This window comes from Ursus americanus, chromosome 1, assembly GCF_024610735.1.
Source record: "Ursus americanus isolate L20-20 chromosome 1, mUrsAme1.1.p, whole genome shotgun sequence".
NCBI classification, from domain to species: Eukaryota; Metazoa; Chordata; class Mammalia; order Carnivora; family Ursidae; genus Ursus; species Ursus americanus.
In genome coordinates, this window is record NC_142127.1 from 2,471,115 (window position 1) to 2,487,997 (window position 16,883).

Sequence of the window (16,883 nt, forward strand, 5' to 3'; positions counted from 1 at the left end):
TCTTATATGGCCCGTGGCTTCTGTGTGGCAAGGGGAAAGAGGCAGGGAATGTGCCCAGGAATGGGATCACCTCCCAACTGTTCAGAGGGCCTGAGGCTACAAGGCCACCAAGAGTCAAAAGGGGCCAGATTGAGCATCTCCAAAGGTCCATGGAGTCCGCAGAGGACTTAGGGCCAGGGAGTAGGTATGAGATCTGGCTCTGCTGCCTGCAGGCCTGGCTGTGCCCTGTCGCTACCAGACTTCCCACTCACATTGGGCTGGTATTCGGCATGGCAGCCCAGCCTCTTCCTTTCTTCATGGAGGTGCCCCAGTTCCAATGCTTCTGTTCCTCTCTGACTTCTCCTGTTGGCCCCATGGCTCTCTTCCTCAGGAGCAGCTCTGCTTTCACCCTCATACTGAAACTACCCCGATTCCTCCAGCGAACTGACCTGTTACATTTGCCCTGTGTCAGCCTGTATGGCAGTTCTGCCAACATGGCTTACCAAGACAGGAACTCCTGGAGTGATCTGCTAGCATAAAGACGGAAGTGTCTGGTCCAGCGTCAAGCAGCTGTAGAAGCAGAGTCAGGGTACAAATCAGATCCCTGACCCCAAGGAATTAATCAGACAGGTAGCATGGCACATAGAATAACAGCCTACCAAAGATGCCCACCATCTGTCTAATCCCTAGAACCTTACATGGCAAAAGAGAATTTGCAGATGTAATTAAGGGTATAAACCCTGAGATGGGGAGATTATCCTGCATTATCTTAGTGGGCCCAGTTTAATCACGGGCGTGTTTAAAAGCAGAGAACCTCTCCTGGTTTGCTCAGAGAGATGAGATGGAAGGAGAGGAAATTTGAAACATGAGAGGGACCCAACTTGTATTGCTGGCTTTAAAAGTGGAGGAAGGGGTCCAGGTCCAGGAAATGTGGGCCTTCAGTTGACAGCAGCAGGAAAACAAGACCTTGGTCCTACAACCAAAGGGAACTGAATGAGCAAGGAAATGGATTCTTTCTACAGCCTCCAGAACAGAAAGCAGCCTGCCTGATACCAGGTAGGATTCACATTAGACAGATGACCTGTGGAACACTAAGACAATAAATGTGGGTTCTTTCAGTCTGTGGTAATTTGTTATAACAGCAATAGAAAACTAATTCAGATACATGCTGAAATGCACAGAGAGCCCAAAGAAGAGCCCAAGGAGCAGACTCCAGTAAGGGTGGGAGCCCAGACATCCCTGGCATCCTGTGTACCAGAACTTTGAAGGGCTGCCATGAAGTGACTGGGTTCCATTCTCATTCAATCTCTGCATGTCTCCACACAAGTTTCCAGTTCGTGGGAGAGAAGGCTCTCTCCCAGCAGGGCCCACACCCAACATAGAGGTCAGGGGACAAGGCTATGTGATGGTCATCACTGTATGTGGGGCTGTGGAGATGAGTGTTTCCTAAAAGAAAGGACTATGAATCAGCCAAAACACCAGTTGCTCATTGCAGTGTTCATCCACATTCTTCTATAAAAAGTGTTTGAGCAGTGGTTCTTCACTGGGATTTCTATGGCCACACAAGCCTGGGAGTAAAGGTATTGTCATAATAACGGTCACCACTTATTAGTTCTGTGACTCTGCCTCTACCCCCCTGCAGGGAAGTTTTACTGTATTTATACAGTGCTCTCCAAGGGTGGTGATGTTTGGGCTCTGCATAACCAGCCTCTGTGGCATGCCTGTCACTCAATCTATTGGTGGAATTCTTCTCGTCTGTTCCTTGAGATGTGTGCCATTGTCTTCACCTATGGCTGTTGGGGTGATCTCTCTTAACCTTCTTGACACCATAGACAATAACCTAGCCTCTCATGTGGGCATACTCACAGCTCTGCTCCTGGCAGCCACTGCCAGATCTCAGGGTTGGGGGCCAAGACACTGGCGTCTATTACTATGGAAACTGTTCACAGCTGTTGTTAGTGGCTCCCTGACAGCTCAACTTCCCACAGAGGCTGAAATGAAAAAACTTTCTTTCTGCCTTTTGTGTTTCTCTCCATCCTTTGCATGAGTTCTGTTCAAATACCACCCATTGCCTACTGAAACACCAATCTTCCCTTCTTTCCTAAAAATAGTATCTTCAATTTTTAGCTAGACACATTACTGTCAAGGAAAACGCCTGCAGTCCCCAGACTCTCTTGCAATACAGTGTCTGTGTTCCAGCCACTCGATATTAGTGAAATAGTCCTGTGCAGCTTCCAGTAAATGTCTTTAAGTGGAAAGGATGGGGTCTTCTTTGCTCCTTACTCCTGGCTAAAATACAGATGTAATGCTGTGGTATAATAAATAATTCGTGTGGTCTTTGTGCTGGGTTTCTGGCATCAAGTTTCAAAAACACTTGGGATTCCTGGATGATGAAGGTGATTTTGTTATGTTAATAATGTGGCTCCTGGTGGGCCTTTAGAAAGCTTTAAGGATGGGGGCAGAGGTCAGGGACTTTCAGCTCTGGGAATGGAAAGGGGGCTGGAGATTGAGTTCAATCATGTGGCCAATGATTTAACTGATCATGCTTACTTAATGAAACACTGATAAAGATTCTGCATGCTGAAGTTCAGAGGAGCTTCCTGGTTGTGAACACACTGATGTGCTGGGAGGGTGATGCACTCCAATTCTATGAGGAGAGAGCATGGAAGATCTGCCCTTCCTCTCAGATCTCCCCCATGTGTATCCTTTATAATGAAACAGTAGCTGTAGCAATAGCGCTTTCCTGAGTTTTGTGAGTCATTCTAGTGAATTATTAAACAAATTCATGGGAACCCCTGAATTTCTAGCCAGTCAGTCAGAAGTTCAGGTGGCCTGGGGACTCCCTGAGACTTGTGGCTGGCATCCGAAGTGAGGGCAGACTGTGGTGGACTCTGCCCTCAACCTGTGAGGCCTGCACTAATTGGGTGGTGAGTGTCACAACTGAATTGCCGTCCACTTAACATTAGACCAGTTCGGGTAGAAACAGAGTAGTAGATGGCTAGAGCCAGTGCTGGATCAAGAGGCAGCAGATGAAATTTGGCAGACAGGAGACAGTAACCTGGGTTTTTATAGATGGTGCAGCCACTGTATTCACTCTGCACTGCCTGCCTTTAGACTTCACACTTCACTTGACAGCTTCTGGCAGCTATAGTGAGACTCACTCAAGTTCATGTGCATTTATCAACAAGACGTGAATGGCTGTAAAGAAGATGGGTTCACCCTGGCTCATGAAGAGTGGGCTGCAGATGAAGACCCACAAGGCTCCTGGTCAATTCCAGAGACTTAGCTGGTTGTTCTGGCTTTCTAAGAAGTGTTTGTCCATCTCCCACCCACTGCCTGGTGAATTGGCCCCTATGTATTTCTGCTTCTAGGGGTTTCCCATGACTACCAGTGATCCTCAGGAACTCCATGCTGCTCTTTTCTGTCTATGGCTCCAGACTATTTCTGGCTCACTTTTCTCTTGGTTTTCATGAAGCTCAGGCTTTTCAGCTTCTGCTCCTTCTCTTCTTCTCTATATTTCAAATTCTGAAGAGAATTGAGAAGGTTGGGTAATTACATTTCTTCTAGTTTGAACAGAACCTTCCTTCAAGATAGCCTATAGAATAGATGCCCTAGGGTCAGATGCCACCCTACTCTGGGTGTATCAGTTAGCTATTGCTGCATAACAAATCACCACAAACTTAGCAGCTTGAAACCATACACATTTATTATCTCATAGCTTCTGTACGTCAGGAGTTTAGGTGTATCTTAGCTTGGTCTCCTACTTGGAGTCTCATAAGGTGACAATTAAGGTATCAACTGAACTAGGTTCTTATCTGGAAGCTTGACTAAGAAAGATTCAACTTCCAAGCTCAATCAGTTGTTGGCAGAATTCATTTCCTTGGTGTGTAGGACTGGGGGTCCAAACTCTTGCAGGTGTTTTCTGGAAGCCACACTCAAATCCCAGAAGTTGCTAGCAGTTCCTACAGGCCACCTACAGTTCCTTGCCTTGTCACATGGCTGCTTCATCAGGCCAAGTAGGAGCCTCTAGAGTAAGTCTGACAGCAAGACAGTCTCAAAGAACATAACATGGTCAAGGAAGTGACATCTCATCACTTTTGCCATTTTCTATTAGTTAGAACAAATCACAGGTCCTGCTCACATTCAAGGGAAAGGAATTACTCCAGGGAACAAATACCAGGAGGAGGATCACAAAGGGTCATCCTAGGATCTGTCCACCACTCCTAGCATAGGTGCATTTGGGGTAGGGATAATGGCACAGAAGGAGGAAATAGATGCTGAGACTGGCCTGAGTAATAAACAGATGAAGGTTATAAAAACAACAGATGGGAATGCAAGCTGGTACAGCCACTCTGGAAAACAGTATGGAGGTTCCTCAAAAAGTTGAAAATAGAGTTACCCTATGACCCAGCAATTGCACTACTGGGTATTTACCCCAAAGATATAAAAGTAGTGATCCGAAGGGGTGTCTGCACCCCAATGTTTACAGCAGCAATGTCCACAATAGCCAAGGAAAGAGCCCAGATGTACATCAACAGATGAATGGATAAAGAAGATGTGGTATATATACAATGGAATATTACTCAGCCATCAAAAAGGATGAATACTTACCATTTACATGGATGTGGATGGAACTAGAGGGTATTATGCTAAACAAAATAAGTCAATCAGAGACAGACAATTATCATATGATCTCACTGATATGCAGAATTTGAGAAACAAGGCAGAGGATCATAAAGGAAGAGAGGAAAAAATGAAACAAGACAAAACCAGAGAAGGAGACAAACCATAAGAGACTCTTAATCATAGGAAATAAACTGAGGGTTGCTGGAGGGGAGGGGAGTGGAGGATGGGGTAGCTGGTGACAGACGTTGGGGAGGGTGTGTGTTGTGGTGAGCACTGGGTGTTGTGTAAGACTGATGAATCACAGACCTGTACCCCTGAAACAAATAATACATTATATGTTAATTTAAAAAATAAATAATATAAAAAATAAAAAACAATGGATATGTCAAAGTTCAAAAGCATTACACCCTTTATATCTGTAGCTCATTTAATCTATACAATAAGACGGAGATAAGTAATGGTATTATCACTTTACAGATGAGTGAACTGGAAGGGACTATTTTTCTCTGGCTGAAGAGTTGGGCCAAGGGGAGTATCTGAACTTAGAGGAATCACAAACAGTGTCATTAGACCACCCAGGCTCTTACAGACTGATAACCATTGGGGTCCAGTGCCAAAGGCCTGTTACAGATTCACCAACACTTATAGACCACCCACTGACTCTTGACTGACCACCACAGGACGCTTGCATTGAGAACCTGTCCTCTTTGTTGGAAGAGGGCAGTAGTTACTTGCCTAACTTTAGATAACCACCAAGCAGCTATGGTACCTGTTGGTGTCTTTGCTCAATCCATCCAAACTATCCTATGTGAGCAACATCATTATCAAGACCCAAGATACTAATAAGCCCCTGAAACTGACAGGGGGCTTGAATACCCGAGATGTATGGAAGATTCAGCTCAGCTGGGGCAACAGGAATGTCTTCGTATGTCTTCAGCACACCAAGCTCAGTGGATGGGGATTCTAAACCCTAGCAACATAACCATGGATTTTCCTTCAGGTATCCATGATATGAAGGACTGGAGACATACGAATAAAGCAGCAGAGACTGTCCCTCGTAACTAAGGAAAACTCAGATTTCATCCATCTACTATGATGTGTTTGTGACTATACTCAGCAAACATTTATCGAATCCTTCCTTTTGACTGGAGGTATAAAGATGAGTAATTTCTCTCTCTCTGCCTACTCCAGGAAGAATACAGGGTAGACAGGTTAGTGCTATATTAGAAGTACTGAAGAAGTTCTAGGAAGTATCCTGTCGGAGGAGAGGGGAGAAGAATTCATGGAAGACTTGTAGGAGAAGATAAATAATTTTCTTTCCAGGTAGGTAGTGTAGAATCGGCAGAACTCTACCAATGATCGCTGAAGGTTGGGGCCTTATAGAAGGCATGTCAGCCTTGAGCAAAGCACTGGAAATCAAACTTTGTGGAGAACTGGTGGAAACTACTGTTGAGAGAGTACCCTATGTTTGAGTAGGAGGGACTAAATTATTAAGACCTTCAATACAGGATTTAAAGATTTATTCTGAAGTTATTGGATCACCATGGATGGGAAGAATGGACTCAGATTAATGTTTTAGGAAAAGAACTCTGTGGAGGACAGAATGGAAGTAGGAAGAGATGCAGGTGGGGGCACTCAATTACAGCACTACTATAATCCAGACAAGATAGAGCGAAAGCTTGAGCCAAGGCTATGGAAGCTACTGGAAACAGGGTACAAAGGTACATATAATGACATTGGGAGATGGAAAAATGGAAAATAACAACAATAAAACCAAAGGCCTCTGGAGAGGATGGCGATGTAATTTATCAAACCCAGAAATCAAAAGGAGTTCATAGATGAGGCAAATCAATAAAGGTGTTCAGTCTGTTACCTTTCAGGGGATTGTAAGACATATCTGTGGGACTGTAGGTGTACAACTCAGAGAGAAATTATTGTTTAGATAAGATTTTGAGTCATTATCAAGAATGATCTTTGAAACTGTGAGAGTGCGTTAAACCAGTTAGGAAGATAGTACAGCATTATAAGATGGTAGGAGCCTTGGAGAATGCTGTATTTTTGAGAAAGAAAATGTATAACGGAGCTTGATACAGATAGGAATAGAACCAGGAGAGAGCGTGGTTATAGAGGAAAAGAGAAGAACGTTTTAAGGAGGAATTACTGTTGGTAAGCTAGACATAAGGAGGACTAAGCAAGGACCATTGGGTGAAGTAAGACACTGGCAACTTTTGGGGAGCAGCTTGAGAAGGGTGGCAGGTGCAGACTCCAACAAGGGGTATAGATTGCCTAAGGAGAGGGGAGGCTACAGTGTATCACATCAGTTACTTTTAGAAGAAATTTAAGAAGGGAAGAAAGTGAGAAAGGAAAGTGGCTTGAGGAAGGAGAGGGGTACTTGAGACTCATCCTTGTTGCTATGAGCTACGGTCTTCCTAGCAAGCAGTTATCTTACACAGCTGTGCGGGATAGGAAAGAGGAATTTGACCCCCCACTTATTTCTAACTAGTTACAAAACTCCAGGCCTAAATTACCATCTGGGAAAGGAGAAGGGGGACGTAATCTCTATTAACATATCCAAATTTTGCTTCACCAATTTTGGCTAAGACTTCTACAGGTGTACAAACTCCAATCCTCCACCCCAAACAAAACAACAACAAAGCAACACCATCCCCTTTCTCTTCTTTGTAATCTGGAAAAACTGAGCAAGTGCACAGTGCCCGAGTCCTGTGCCAGGAGCCCCTCTCTGAGCCAGTCTGCTTTAACCAGAGGGAGCACGACTCTGAGGCCGCCGAGCCCGGTGCGCTGCTCTCGAAACGGCGGCGCGCTCGGCGCAAACCCGACAGAGCTGCTCCAGTTCAGCGCATCCGATTCTCCAACGGTGCTTAGGCTTTGCCGGTCGTCGCCTTCGGTGGTGACATCAAGTCCCACAACGCGGCGCGGGGAAGTGAGCACAGTCAGGAAAACCCTCCGCCCTGCCTGCGGCCTCTTCGTCCCGCTATAGTCTGCCTCCATTAGCCTTTTCCCGTGCCGCACTTCCCTTGGTAAAATGAAACCTAGTGCCATCAGCTAAGGCAAAAGGATGGGCTCCACTACCTCTTTACTAGGCAAAGAGAAAAGGCAGAACCCACTCCAGGCAGCAAAGGGGTGTGTTGCACCGGCCGGGTCGCCTGGAGGTCCCGCCCAGGCCCGCCCTCCTGACACTGGAGACTACATTTCCCAGAGGCCTCCGCGGCCCCAAGGGGCAGGCCGGTCCGCTTTCCCGCTCATACTGAGTGGTTACTGGCTTCCCCAGAGGAGGGCGGGGCCTACCCCAGCCAATAGGTGAGAGGCTCGTTACGGCGGCGGAAGCAGCGGCGCTGGGCTGAGGGGTGGGGGACAGAGTGCTAGCGCCCCGGCGGCGGCGGCGGGTCCGGAGCCCGAGGGCGTCCGCACCACAGGCGGAGAGCGCACGGGAGCGAGCTCGAGGCGGCGCGGCGGCCCCTCGGCGCAGCACCCAGGTAATGGCGGGACGGGCGCCCGGGTGGGGAGGGGAGGAGAGGGGAGGAGACGAGGGGGCGGGGCGGCCGAGCCGGGCTGCAGCGTCCGTCCCGCTGTGCGTCCCTGGGGAAGGGCAGCGGTGCCTCCTCTCCTACGGCTCAGATCTAGGCTCTTTCACGAGCTGGGCACGGCGGTTGGGCCGGCGACAGGGACCTGGCGTCCTGCGGCAAGGAAGGGAGAGGCTCCAGGAGGGGTGGGCTGTTTCGGGCTTGGGGGCGTGGCGGGCGTGGGCCCCGGCGGGGAAGTGGAGCGGCCGGGGGAGCGCCGGCGGGCGGGCGGCCCAGGGAGTTTGGCTCCTGGAGCAGTTTAAAGTGACTCTCCACATCCGGGCCCTGCGCCCGCCGCTTTCAGACCCCGACCGAGGCGGGGCCTCCTACCTCCCCGCCCCCCTCTCCGGCAGCGCTTGTCTTCCTCTACCATTGGCTCAGCCTCGAGAGGTTGGGCTGCCCCGGCGAGGCTCGCGCCTGATTGGCTGAGAGTCGGCGGGAGGGTGGGGCGGGATCAGAGCGCGCAGGCCTCCGCGGATTGGTGCGGGGACTCGAGTGACGCGCCCGGCGTGGGGCCAATGGGCGGGCGGGGGAGGTAGGGGCAGGTTCGGGGGAAGAAGGCTGGAGCGGAGCCGCGGCGGGGTGGCGGGGGTGAGCGGGGCCGGCTGGGCTGGGCAGCGGCGGGCCCGAGGCGCGCTCCGGCAGGAGTCCTCTCCAAGACCCAGGAGTCCAGCGCTGCCACCGAAATGGGCCCTCCGCGGCACCCCCAGCCCGGCGAGATGGAAGCGGGTGGTGCGGGCGGCGGGCGGCGGCTGCAGGTAAAGAGGCACACCGCTTGTCCTGGGGCTCCCCAGAACGCCGTCCTCCCTACCCCCCCAAGACAAAGTCTCAGACACCCGAAGTGTGTCTGGAAACCTGTGTTATGCGATCTCAGCGGTGGGCTTCGGGGTGGGGGTGGGGTTGCGTGCGAATTGGGAATATCGGTAGAGCTTGGCTCCTGAGGGAAAAGTGGGGGTCGATTTTAGAGAAAGTAGCGAAGGTCTCTGGTCCCTCTGGCTCAGTGGAGGGTCTGTGAGAGAAGGGGGAGGAAGTCGGTAAATGGAGGCCTGTGCAGAAAACCATTTGAGGGTTCCTTTTAGATTAGGTCTTGATACAAGCTTTCTGATTTCTTAGAACAGGGCATCTCCCCTCAGGTTCCTCCTATGACATACTGATGACAGTTGTGTTCACCTTGGTGTGAGCTTCAGTCTTTCAAAGGAACATGCCATTTTTCATAAAACTTTATACAGATACTTACGTATTGTGTTAATACCCATTATATGGCTGTTGTACAGAATTCAGTGTTGATTTTTTAGAGTGGTAATCTGTAAGTATTTACAGAGTGTCATAGTATACCCCAACACCACACAAACGATTTTACTTTTGCTTGAATCCATGTGCCTTAAAAACTTAGAGAATTTAGATCATTTCTGCACCGTATGTTGATCACAAGTAATTTTTCTAGGTGAATGAAGCTGCATTTGTTTTTCTAAGGGAAAGTATAGGTACTGGAGATGCTTTAATTTCTCATTGTTGATTCTAATGTGAGAATTTAGTAATAACCATATGACTGTATGCACTGCAGGTGGAAATGAGTTCTCAGCAGTTTCCTCGGTTAGGAACCCCTTCCACTGGGCTAAGCCAGGCTCCTTCACAGATTGCAAACAGTGGTTCTGCAGGATTGATAAACCCAGCTGCCACAGGTGAGATATGTGACATTCTTCTATATTGTTTCTTGCTTTAAGAATATTGCCAGTTTTTTCATTTAAAAATTAGCAAATTCCTTGTGGGATTTTAGTAAATAATAGCTTATTGAATTTGAAGAAGGATGTATTACAATTCTAATTTAAACAAGGTTTTTTGAGGGTGTCTGGGTGGCTCAGTTGGTTAACTGTCTGACTCTTGATTTCAGCTCAGGGTGGTGAGATTGAGCCCCACCTCAGGCTCTGCGCAGGGCATGAAGCCTGCTTAAGATTCTTTCTCTTCCTCTCCTTCTGCCCCTCCCACCCTTAATAAACAAACAAACAAGGTTTTTTAAAAATTCCTTTTTTAATCCTTTCTCATATACTAGCTTATACGTGAAACTTATAGCAAAAAAGGCTTACAAGAACTATATTTTAAATACATTAATGTGTTCTCCTTGTTCTCCTTTAAGGCCCAGAGGTATAATAGTGCCATGAGGGAGTCCAAAGGTGTGTAAGGCATTTTAGGAGCCTATGAGCTAGGAAAGAAGGTTTAAAAAGAAAAAAAAGTACAGTTGACCCTTGAAAAACACAGGTTTGAACTGTAGAAGTCCATTACATGTGGATTTTTTCCAATAAACGTAGTACAGTACTGTAAATGTATTTTGTCTTACTTATGATTTTCTTAATAACATTTTCTGTGTAGCTTACTTTATTGTAAGAATATAATACATATAACATACAAAATACATATTAATCGACTGTTACAGGCAAGGTTTCCAGTCAGCAGATTATTAGTTAAGCTTTTGGGGAGTCAAAAGTTATATGCGGTGTGGTCATCACCCCTAACCCCTGCATTGTTCAAGGGTCAACTGAATATATACACATATATGCACTTAGTTTTTAGTGGTATGCCCTTTGAGTTCTATTAGATCAGTGGTCCTCAACAGGGGTGATTTTGCAGTCCCGGGAGTATTTGGCAATGTCTGGATACGTTTTTGGTTGTCACAACTAGGGGGTGCTGTTGGCATCTGATATTTAAAGGCCAGGGATGCAGCTAAACATCCAAAATGGGCAGGACAGCGCTCCACAACAAAGTATCCAGTCCAGTCATCAGTGCTAAAGTTGAGGTACTCTTTCAAGTAGTCTTTTTCTCTGTATATATATCAAGTAAAAAAATGACATTGCAAAGTAAAGTATTCCTTTTTCTATTCCCTTTTCTTCACCGCCTGCTTCCTAAGTTCCTTATCATGGTAAATGGTAAAACTATCTGCTCATTGCTCAAACCAGGAACACAGGCATCATCTTTAATTGCTGTGTCTCTCTGGCTTGTACATGTGAGCTATGGACCTTTGTCTGATGTTTCAGCCTCTGCTTCCCTCCTGCCAACTTAGTTTTTGTTACAAATTTATCTTAGTTCTCTTTAGACTTGAAGTAATTTTAAGCTGTTTCTTGTCTCCTGCTTAATAGTAACTATTCATTTTCTAAATGAAGGACAAAAAGTTCCCAATATTCTTGACCTTGAGTCTTTATACATTGTTCCTTTTGCCACAATCTTCCTTCTTCCTTTTCACACTCACTTATCTGATTAATTCCTGTCCTTCCTTGAGGTTTCATCTCAGGTGTCACTTTCTCTAGGAGGTCTTTGCTGCCTAGACCACAGGAGTCAGGGGTAGGACCTCCTAGAGTGAAGGCTGGAATCGTGTCCTGGAATCTGGAACCTTGTGTACCTTTGTATGTGCTATACTTGCTACATTGTAGGGCACAAAATAGTTGTCAACAAGTCCTTACAGAGCGACTTAAAGTTCTTTGCTCCTTAACAAATATTTTTGACAAATTGTCTTTGGTATAAATTCATGGAATGATTTAAAGGAGTATAGCTTAAAGAGAATATTTTTGAACGTCTATTTACAAAGAATTATACTGCTTATTAAAAATGGCATCGGGGGCACCTGGGTGGCTCAGTTGACAAAGTGTCTGCCTTCAGCTCAGGTCTCGATCCCAGGGTCCTGGGATCGAGCCCTGAGTCGGGCTCCCTGCTCCATGGGGAGTCTGCTTCTCCCTATCCCTCTGCCTGCCACTCTCCCTCCTTGTGCTTGCTCTCTCGCTCTGTCTCTCTCTGTCAAATAAATAAATAAAATCCTTAAAAAAAACACACACACACAAAAACAAAAAAAGGTGTCAATTAGTAATAATTGCCCTCAGATTTTGTTGAGAAGGAAATTATTGACTTAACCAAAATTGTCTATAATTTTAACTTCGAATACTGTGTGTGTTTTTTCCTTCAGTGACTCTGAGAAAGAAAATAAACGTTTTTCCGTAAGGAGTTAAATATTTCTCTATATTTCCTATTACTTTTATTAGAAGAACTAATTTGGCATCCTAAGCATATCAGGATTTCAAATACATGTTCAAAGGTCAGAAGTATGAATTACAACAAGTTTTCTTAATTATTCTTCCAAGATTCTTTTGTTCTAAATGATTCTGAAAAGAGCTTAACAGAGAATTGTCAGTACATTATATCATAGTGAAATTGTCAAAAATCAATGTTTTTCGGGGATCCCTCCTACATTGTTGGTGGGAATGCAAGTTGGTACAGCCACTCTGGAAAACAGTGTGGAGGTCCCTTAAAAAGTTAAAAATTGAGCTACCCTATGACCCAGCCATTGCACTACTGGGTATTTACCCCAAAGATACAGACGTAGTGAAGAGAAGGGCCATATGCACCCCAATGTTCATAGCAGCATTGTCCACAATAGCTAAATCGTGGAAGGAACTGAGATGCCCTTCAACAAATGACTGGATTAAGAAGTTGTGGTCCATATATACAATGGAATATTACTCAGCCATCAGAAAGAACGAGTTCTCAACATTTGCTACAACATGGACGGCACTGGAGGAGATAATGCTAAGTGAAATAAGTCAAGCAGAGAAAGACAATTATCATATGATTTCTCTCATCTATGGAACATAAGAACTAGGAAGATCGGTAGGGGAAGAAAGGGATAAAGAAAGGGGGGTAATCAGAAGGGGGAATGAAGCATGAGAGACTATGGACTCTGAGAAACAAACTGAGGGCTTCAGAGGGGAGGGGGATGGGGGAATGGGATAGGCTGGTGATGGGTAGTAAGGAGGGCACGTATTGCATGGTGTACTGGGTGTTATACGCAACTAATGAATCATCAAACTTTATATCAGAAACCAGGGATGTACTGTATGGTGACTAACATAATATAAAAAAAAACATTAAAAATTTTTTTTATAATTATAATAAATATTATGTTATATATTATATATATAAAATAAATAACAAAAATTAAAAAAATCAATGTTTTTCTGAACAAATAGGTTTGGGAGAGAGTTATGAAATTGTCTGTTTCCCTTAAAAATTTAAGGGGAAAATCTGTTTGGACAGGAGGGAAGGTTCACAATATGATTATATATAAAGATCATATATTTAAGAAGCCATTAGAGCTAATAAGTGAAATTAGTAAAGGTTGCAGAATAAAAGTTCAAGGTATAAAAACTGATTATATTTTTAGTACTAGCAATGAACAATGAAATTTTTTAAATGTCATTTGCAATAGCATCAAAAAAACCCCACAAAAAACAAACCCACAAATACTTAAGGATACATTAACAAAAATGTGTGTAAGACTTGGGGTTAGAAAACTATGAAAAATGTGACTAAGAACAATTAAAAACCTAGATAAATGAAATGATCAATCATTTTCATCTATTGAAACACTCAGCATTTTTAAGATAATAGTTCTACCCGAAGGGATCTGTAGATTAAAAAAAAATTCTAATCAAAATCCTATCATATCCTTTTGTAAAAATTGCCAGCCTGAATTTGTATTTATGTGGAAACCAAAGAACCTACAATAGCCAAAGCAATTTTGACCCCTTAAAAAAAAAAATGAAAAGGAAGTTGGAAGACTCTACTACATTACTTCAAGACTTGCTGTGAAGCTGCACTAATCAAGACAGTGTGATACTGGCATAAAGATAGAGATACAGATCACTGAAAGTGGAGGATCCAGAAATAGACACACACGTAATGGTCAATTGATTTTTGACAAATGTACATAGATAATTCAATAGAGAAATGATAGTCTTTTCAACAGAATAGTGCTTGAACACCAGAATATGCATATGGAAAAAATGAACCTTGACCTTTACTTTCGCCGTACAGAAAAATTAACTCACAAAGTATCATTATGGATCTAAATCTAAAACTTAAAATTTCTAAAAGAAAATACAGAAACTGCTTACGATCTTGGGGTGAACAAAAATTGTTTAGATTGCAAAAAAACACTAATTACAAAAGCAACTGGGATTTTGTACCTTATCAAAATTTAAAATGTCTACTCTTCAAAAGACACTATTAATAAAAAGGCAAGCCACAAATTGAGAAGACGGTTGCAATAAATCTATCTGCAAAGAACTTACATCCTGAATAAAGAACCCTTGTAAGTCAATAGCTTGTGCTATATGAGACAGCCTGATTTTTTTTTTTAATGGGCAAAATATTTGAATAGACACATCACCAAAGATGCTATCTGAATGTCTAGTAAGCACATAAAAAATACCCAATAGTATTAATCCTCAGGGCAATGCAAATTAAAACCACAGAAAATAGTACACATCCAGTAGAATGACTAAAATTAAAAGACCAGCAATACCAAGTTTGATGTGTTTGTGGAGCAAGTAGAAGTCATACATTGTTGGTGGGAATGCAAAATAATCTAGCCACTTTGGAAAACAGTTTGGCAGTGTCTTATAAAGTTAAATATAAACTTAATCATACAACCTAGCAGTCCCATTCCTAGATATTTACCCAAGATAAATGAAAATGTATGTCCAAAGACCCATACTTCAATGTTCACAGAAGCAGTATTCATAATAGCCAAGAACTGGAAACAACCCAGAATTTATTAACTGGTGACTAAATATAGTTTGGTTTACATGTACAGTGGAATACTACTCAACATTAAAAAGGAACAAACATCTGGTATATAGAACAACATATGAACTTCAAAAGCATTATACACTTAGCCCTTGAACAACTTGGGGTTAGGGTCACTGACCCTCCGTGCAGTCAGGAATTTGAGTATAACTTAAACTCTGCAGAAACTTAACTAATAGCCTACTGTTGAACGGAAGCCTTACTGATAACATAAACAATACATATTTATATTTTATATGCATTATATACTGTATTTTTATAATAAAGTAAGCTTAGAGAAAAGAAAATTTATTAAGAATAGCATAAGAAAGAGAAAATCATTTACAGCACTGTACTGTATTTATCAGAAAAAAGAAAAATCCACATAGGGGCACCTGGATGGCACAGTCATTTAAGTGTCTGCCTTCGGCTCAGGCCATGATCTCAGGGTCCTGGAATGAAGCCCCACATCAGGCTCCCTGACCAGTGGGGAGTCTGCTTCTCCCTCTCCTTCTGTCCCATGCCCCTGCTCATGCTCTCTCTCTCCTCCCAAATAAATAAATAAAATGTTTTTTAAAAAAAAAAATCAACATGTAAGTGGAGCCATGCAATCCAAACCCATGTTGTTCAAGGGTCAACTGTACTAAGAGGAGGAGGCTGACACAAAGGACCACGTTGTACTGGGGTGCCTGGGTGGCTCACTTGGTTGAGCTTCCAACAGTTGGTTTCAGATTAGGTCGTGGTCTCAGGGTCTTGGGATCACGCCCCTCCTTGGGCTTAGCGGGGAGTCTGCTTGGGATTCTCTCCCTCTGCCTTCTCTCCCTCCCCATCCCCCCCAACGCACCGACACACATGCTCTTTCTCTCAAATAAATAAATCTTAAAAAACAAAGAACCGCATATCATATGTTCTATTTGCATGGAATTCCAGAAAACACAAAGCTATAGTATTAGCAGATTAGTGGTTTCTAAGGTACAGAAGGGTGGGAGGGAGGAAATTGCCTGCGAAGGGGCATGAATGAACCAGTGAAAATAATGGAAAATGTTTTGTATCGTGATTGTATTGTGGTTATAGTACTGTATACTTTTTTTTTTTTTAGAGGGCGGGGCAGAGGGAGAGAATGTTAGGCAGGCTCCACACCCAGTGCGAAGCCTGACGCAGGGCTCGATCTCAAAACGCTTAGATCATGACCTGAGCCGAAATTAAGAGTCAGCTGCTTAACTGAGCCACCCAGGAGCCGTGTAGTACAGTCTTTTTTTGTAAAATCTTATCTGATTTTATATAAAGAATTAGTGGGGTTTTTTTTTTATTGTACCTCAATAAAGCTGATTGACTAAAAAACAGACAAAAGATAGACACATATGCCTCACAAAGAAAGATATATATGAATAACCTGTGGTCACATAAAAGATTTTCAACATCCTTGTCATGGAAATTCTAATTAAAATCACAACGAGAGGGGTACCTGGGTGGCTCAGTCCTTAAGCGTCTGCCTTCGGCTCAGGGTGTGATCCCAGGGTCCTGGGATTGAGCCCCACATCCGGTTCCCTGCTCTGCTGGAAGCCTACTTCTCCCTTTCCTACCCCCCCTGCTTGTGTTTCCTCTCTTGCTGGCTGTCTCTCTCTCTGTCAAATGAATAAATAAAATCTTAAAAAAAAATCACAATGAGAGACCCGCTATACACCCACTAGAATGTCTGTGTATCAAGAATTGTGAGGATTAGGAGCTGCCAGAACTCTAATACACTGGCTGACGGGAACATAACATGGATACAACCACTTTGGAAGGTATTCCAGCAGTCTCATAAAGTCAAACACTTAACATTTGACCCAGCCATTCTGTGCCTAGGTTGTTGGTAAGAACGTAAAAAAACTCTTGTTGAACTCTCCACTCTTAGAATAGCCATTTTATTGTATGTAAATTATACATCAATAAAGTGGTTCTATTTATTTGTTTTGATTTCAAGTTTTTAAAAAAATTGTAGTTAACATATTGGGTAATATTTGTTTCAGGTGTACAATTTAGTGATTCATCACTTAAATATAACAGCTAGTGCTCATCACAAGTGCCCTCCTTAATACCTATCAC

At 43.9% G+C, this 16,883-nt stretch overlaps 1 protein-coding gene across 13 annotated transcripts in view; it reads left to right on the forward strand.

Annotated features, from left to right (window-relative positions):
- Positions 1-7,959: 7,959 nt before the first annotated feature.
- The window catches only part of SAP130 (Sin3A associated protein 130), a 79,267-nt gene continuing 70,343 nt past the window's right edge, over positions 7,960-16,883 (forward strand). For 4 of the 13 annotated variants that reach the window (XM_045777682.2, XM_045777689.2, XM_045777691.2 and 1 more), the window contains exons 1-2: positions 8,821-8,944; positions 9,751-9,868. In XM_045777682.2, the coding sequence (XP_045633638.2) occupies positions 8,873-8,944; positions 9,751-9,868 (190 nt within the window). In that variant the 5' untranslated portion in view covers positions 8,821-8,872. Of the gene's footprint in view, positions 8,100-8,185; positions 8,333-8,819; positions 8,945-9,750; positions 9,869-10,862; positions 10,978-16,883 lie in introns of those variants that run through there. The other 9 variants (XM_045777684.2, XM_045777683.2, XM_045777692.2 and 6 more) reach the window with 7 other exon arrangements.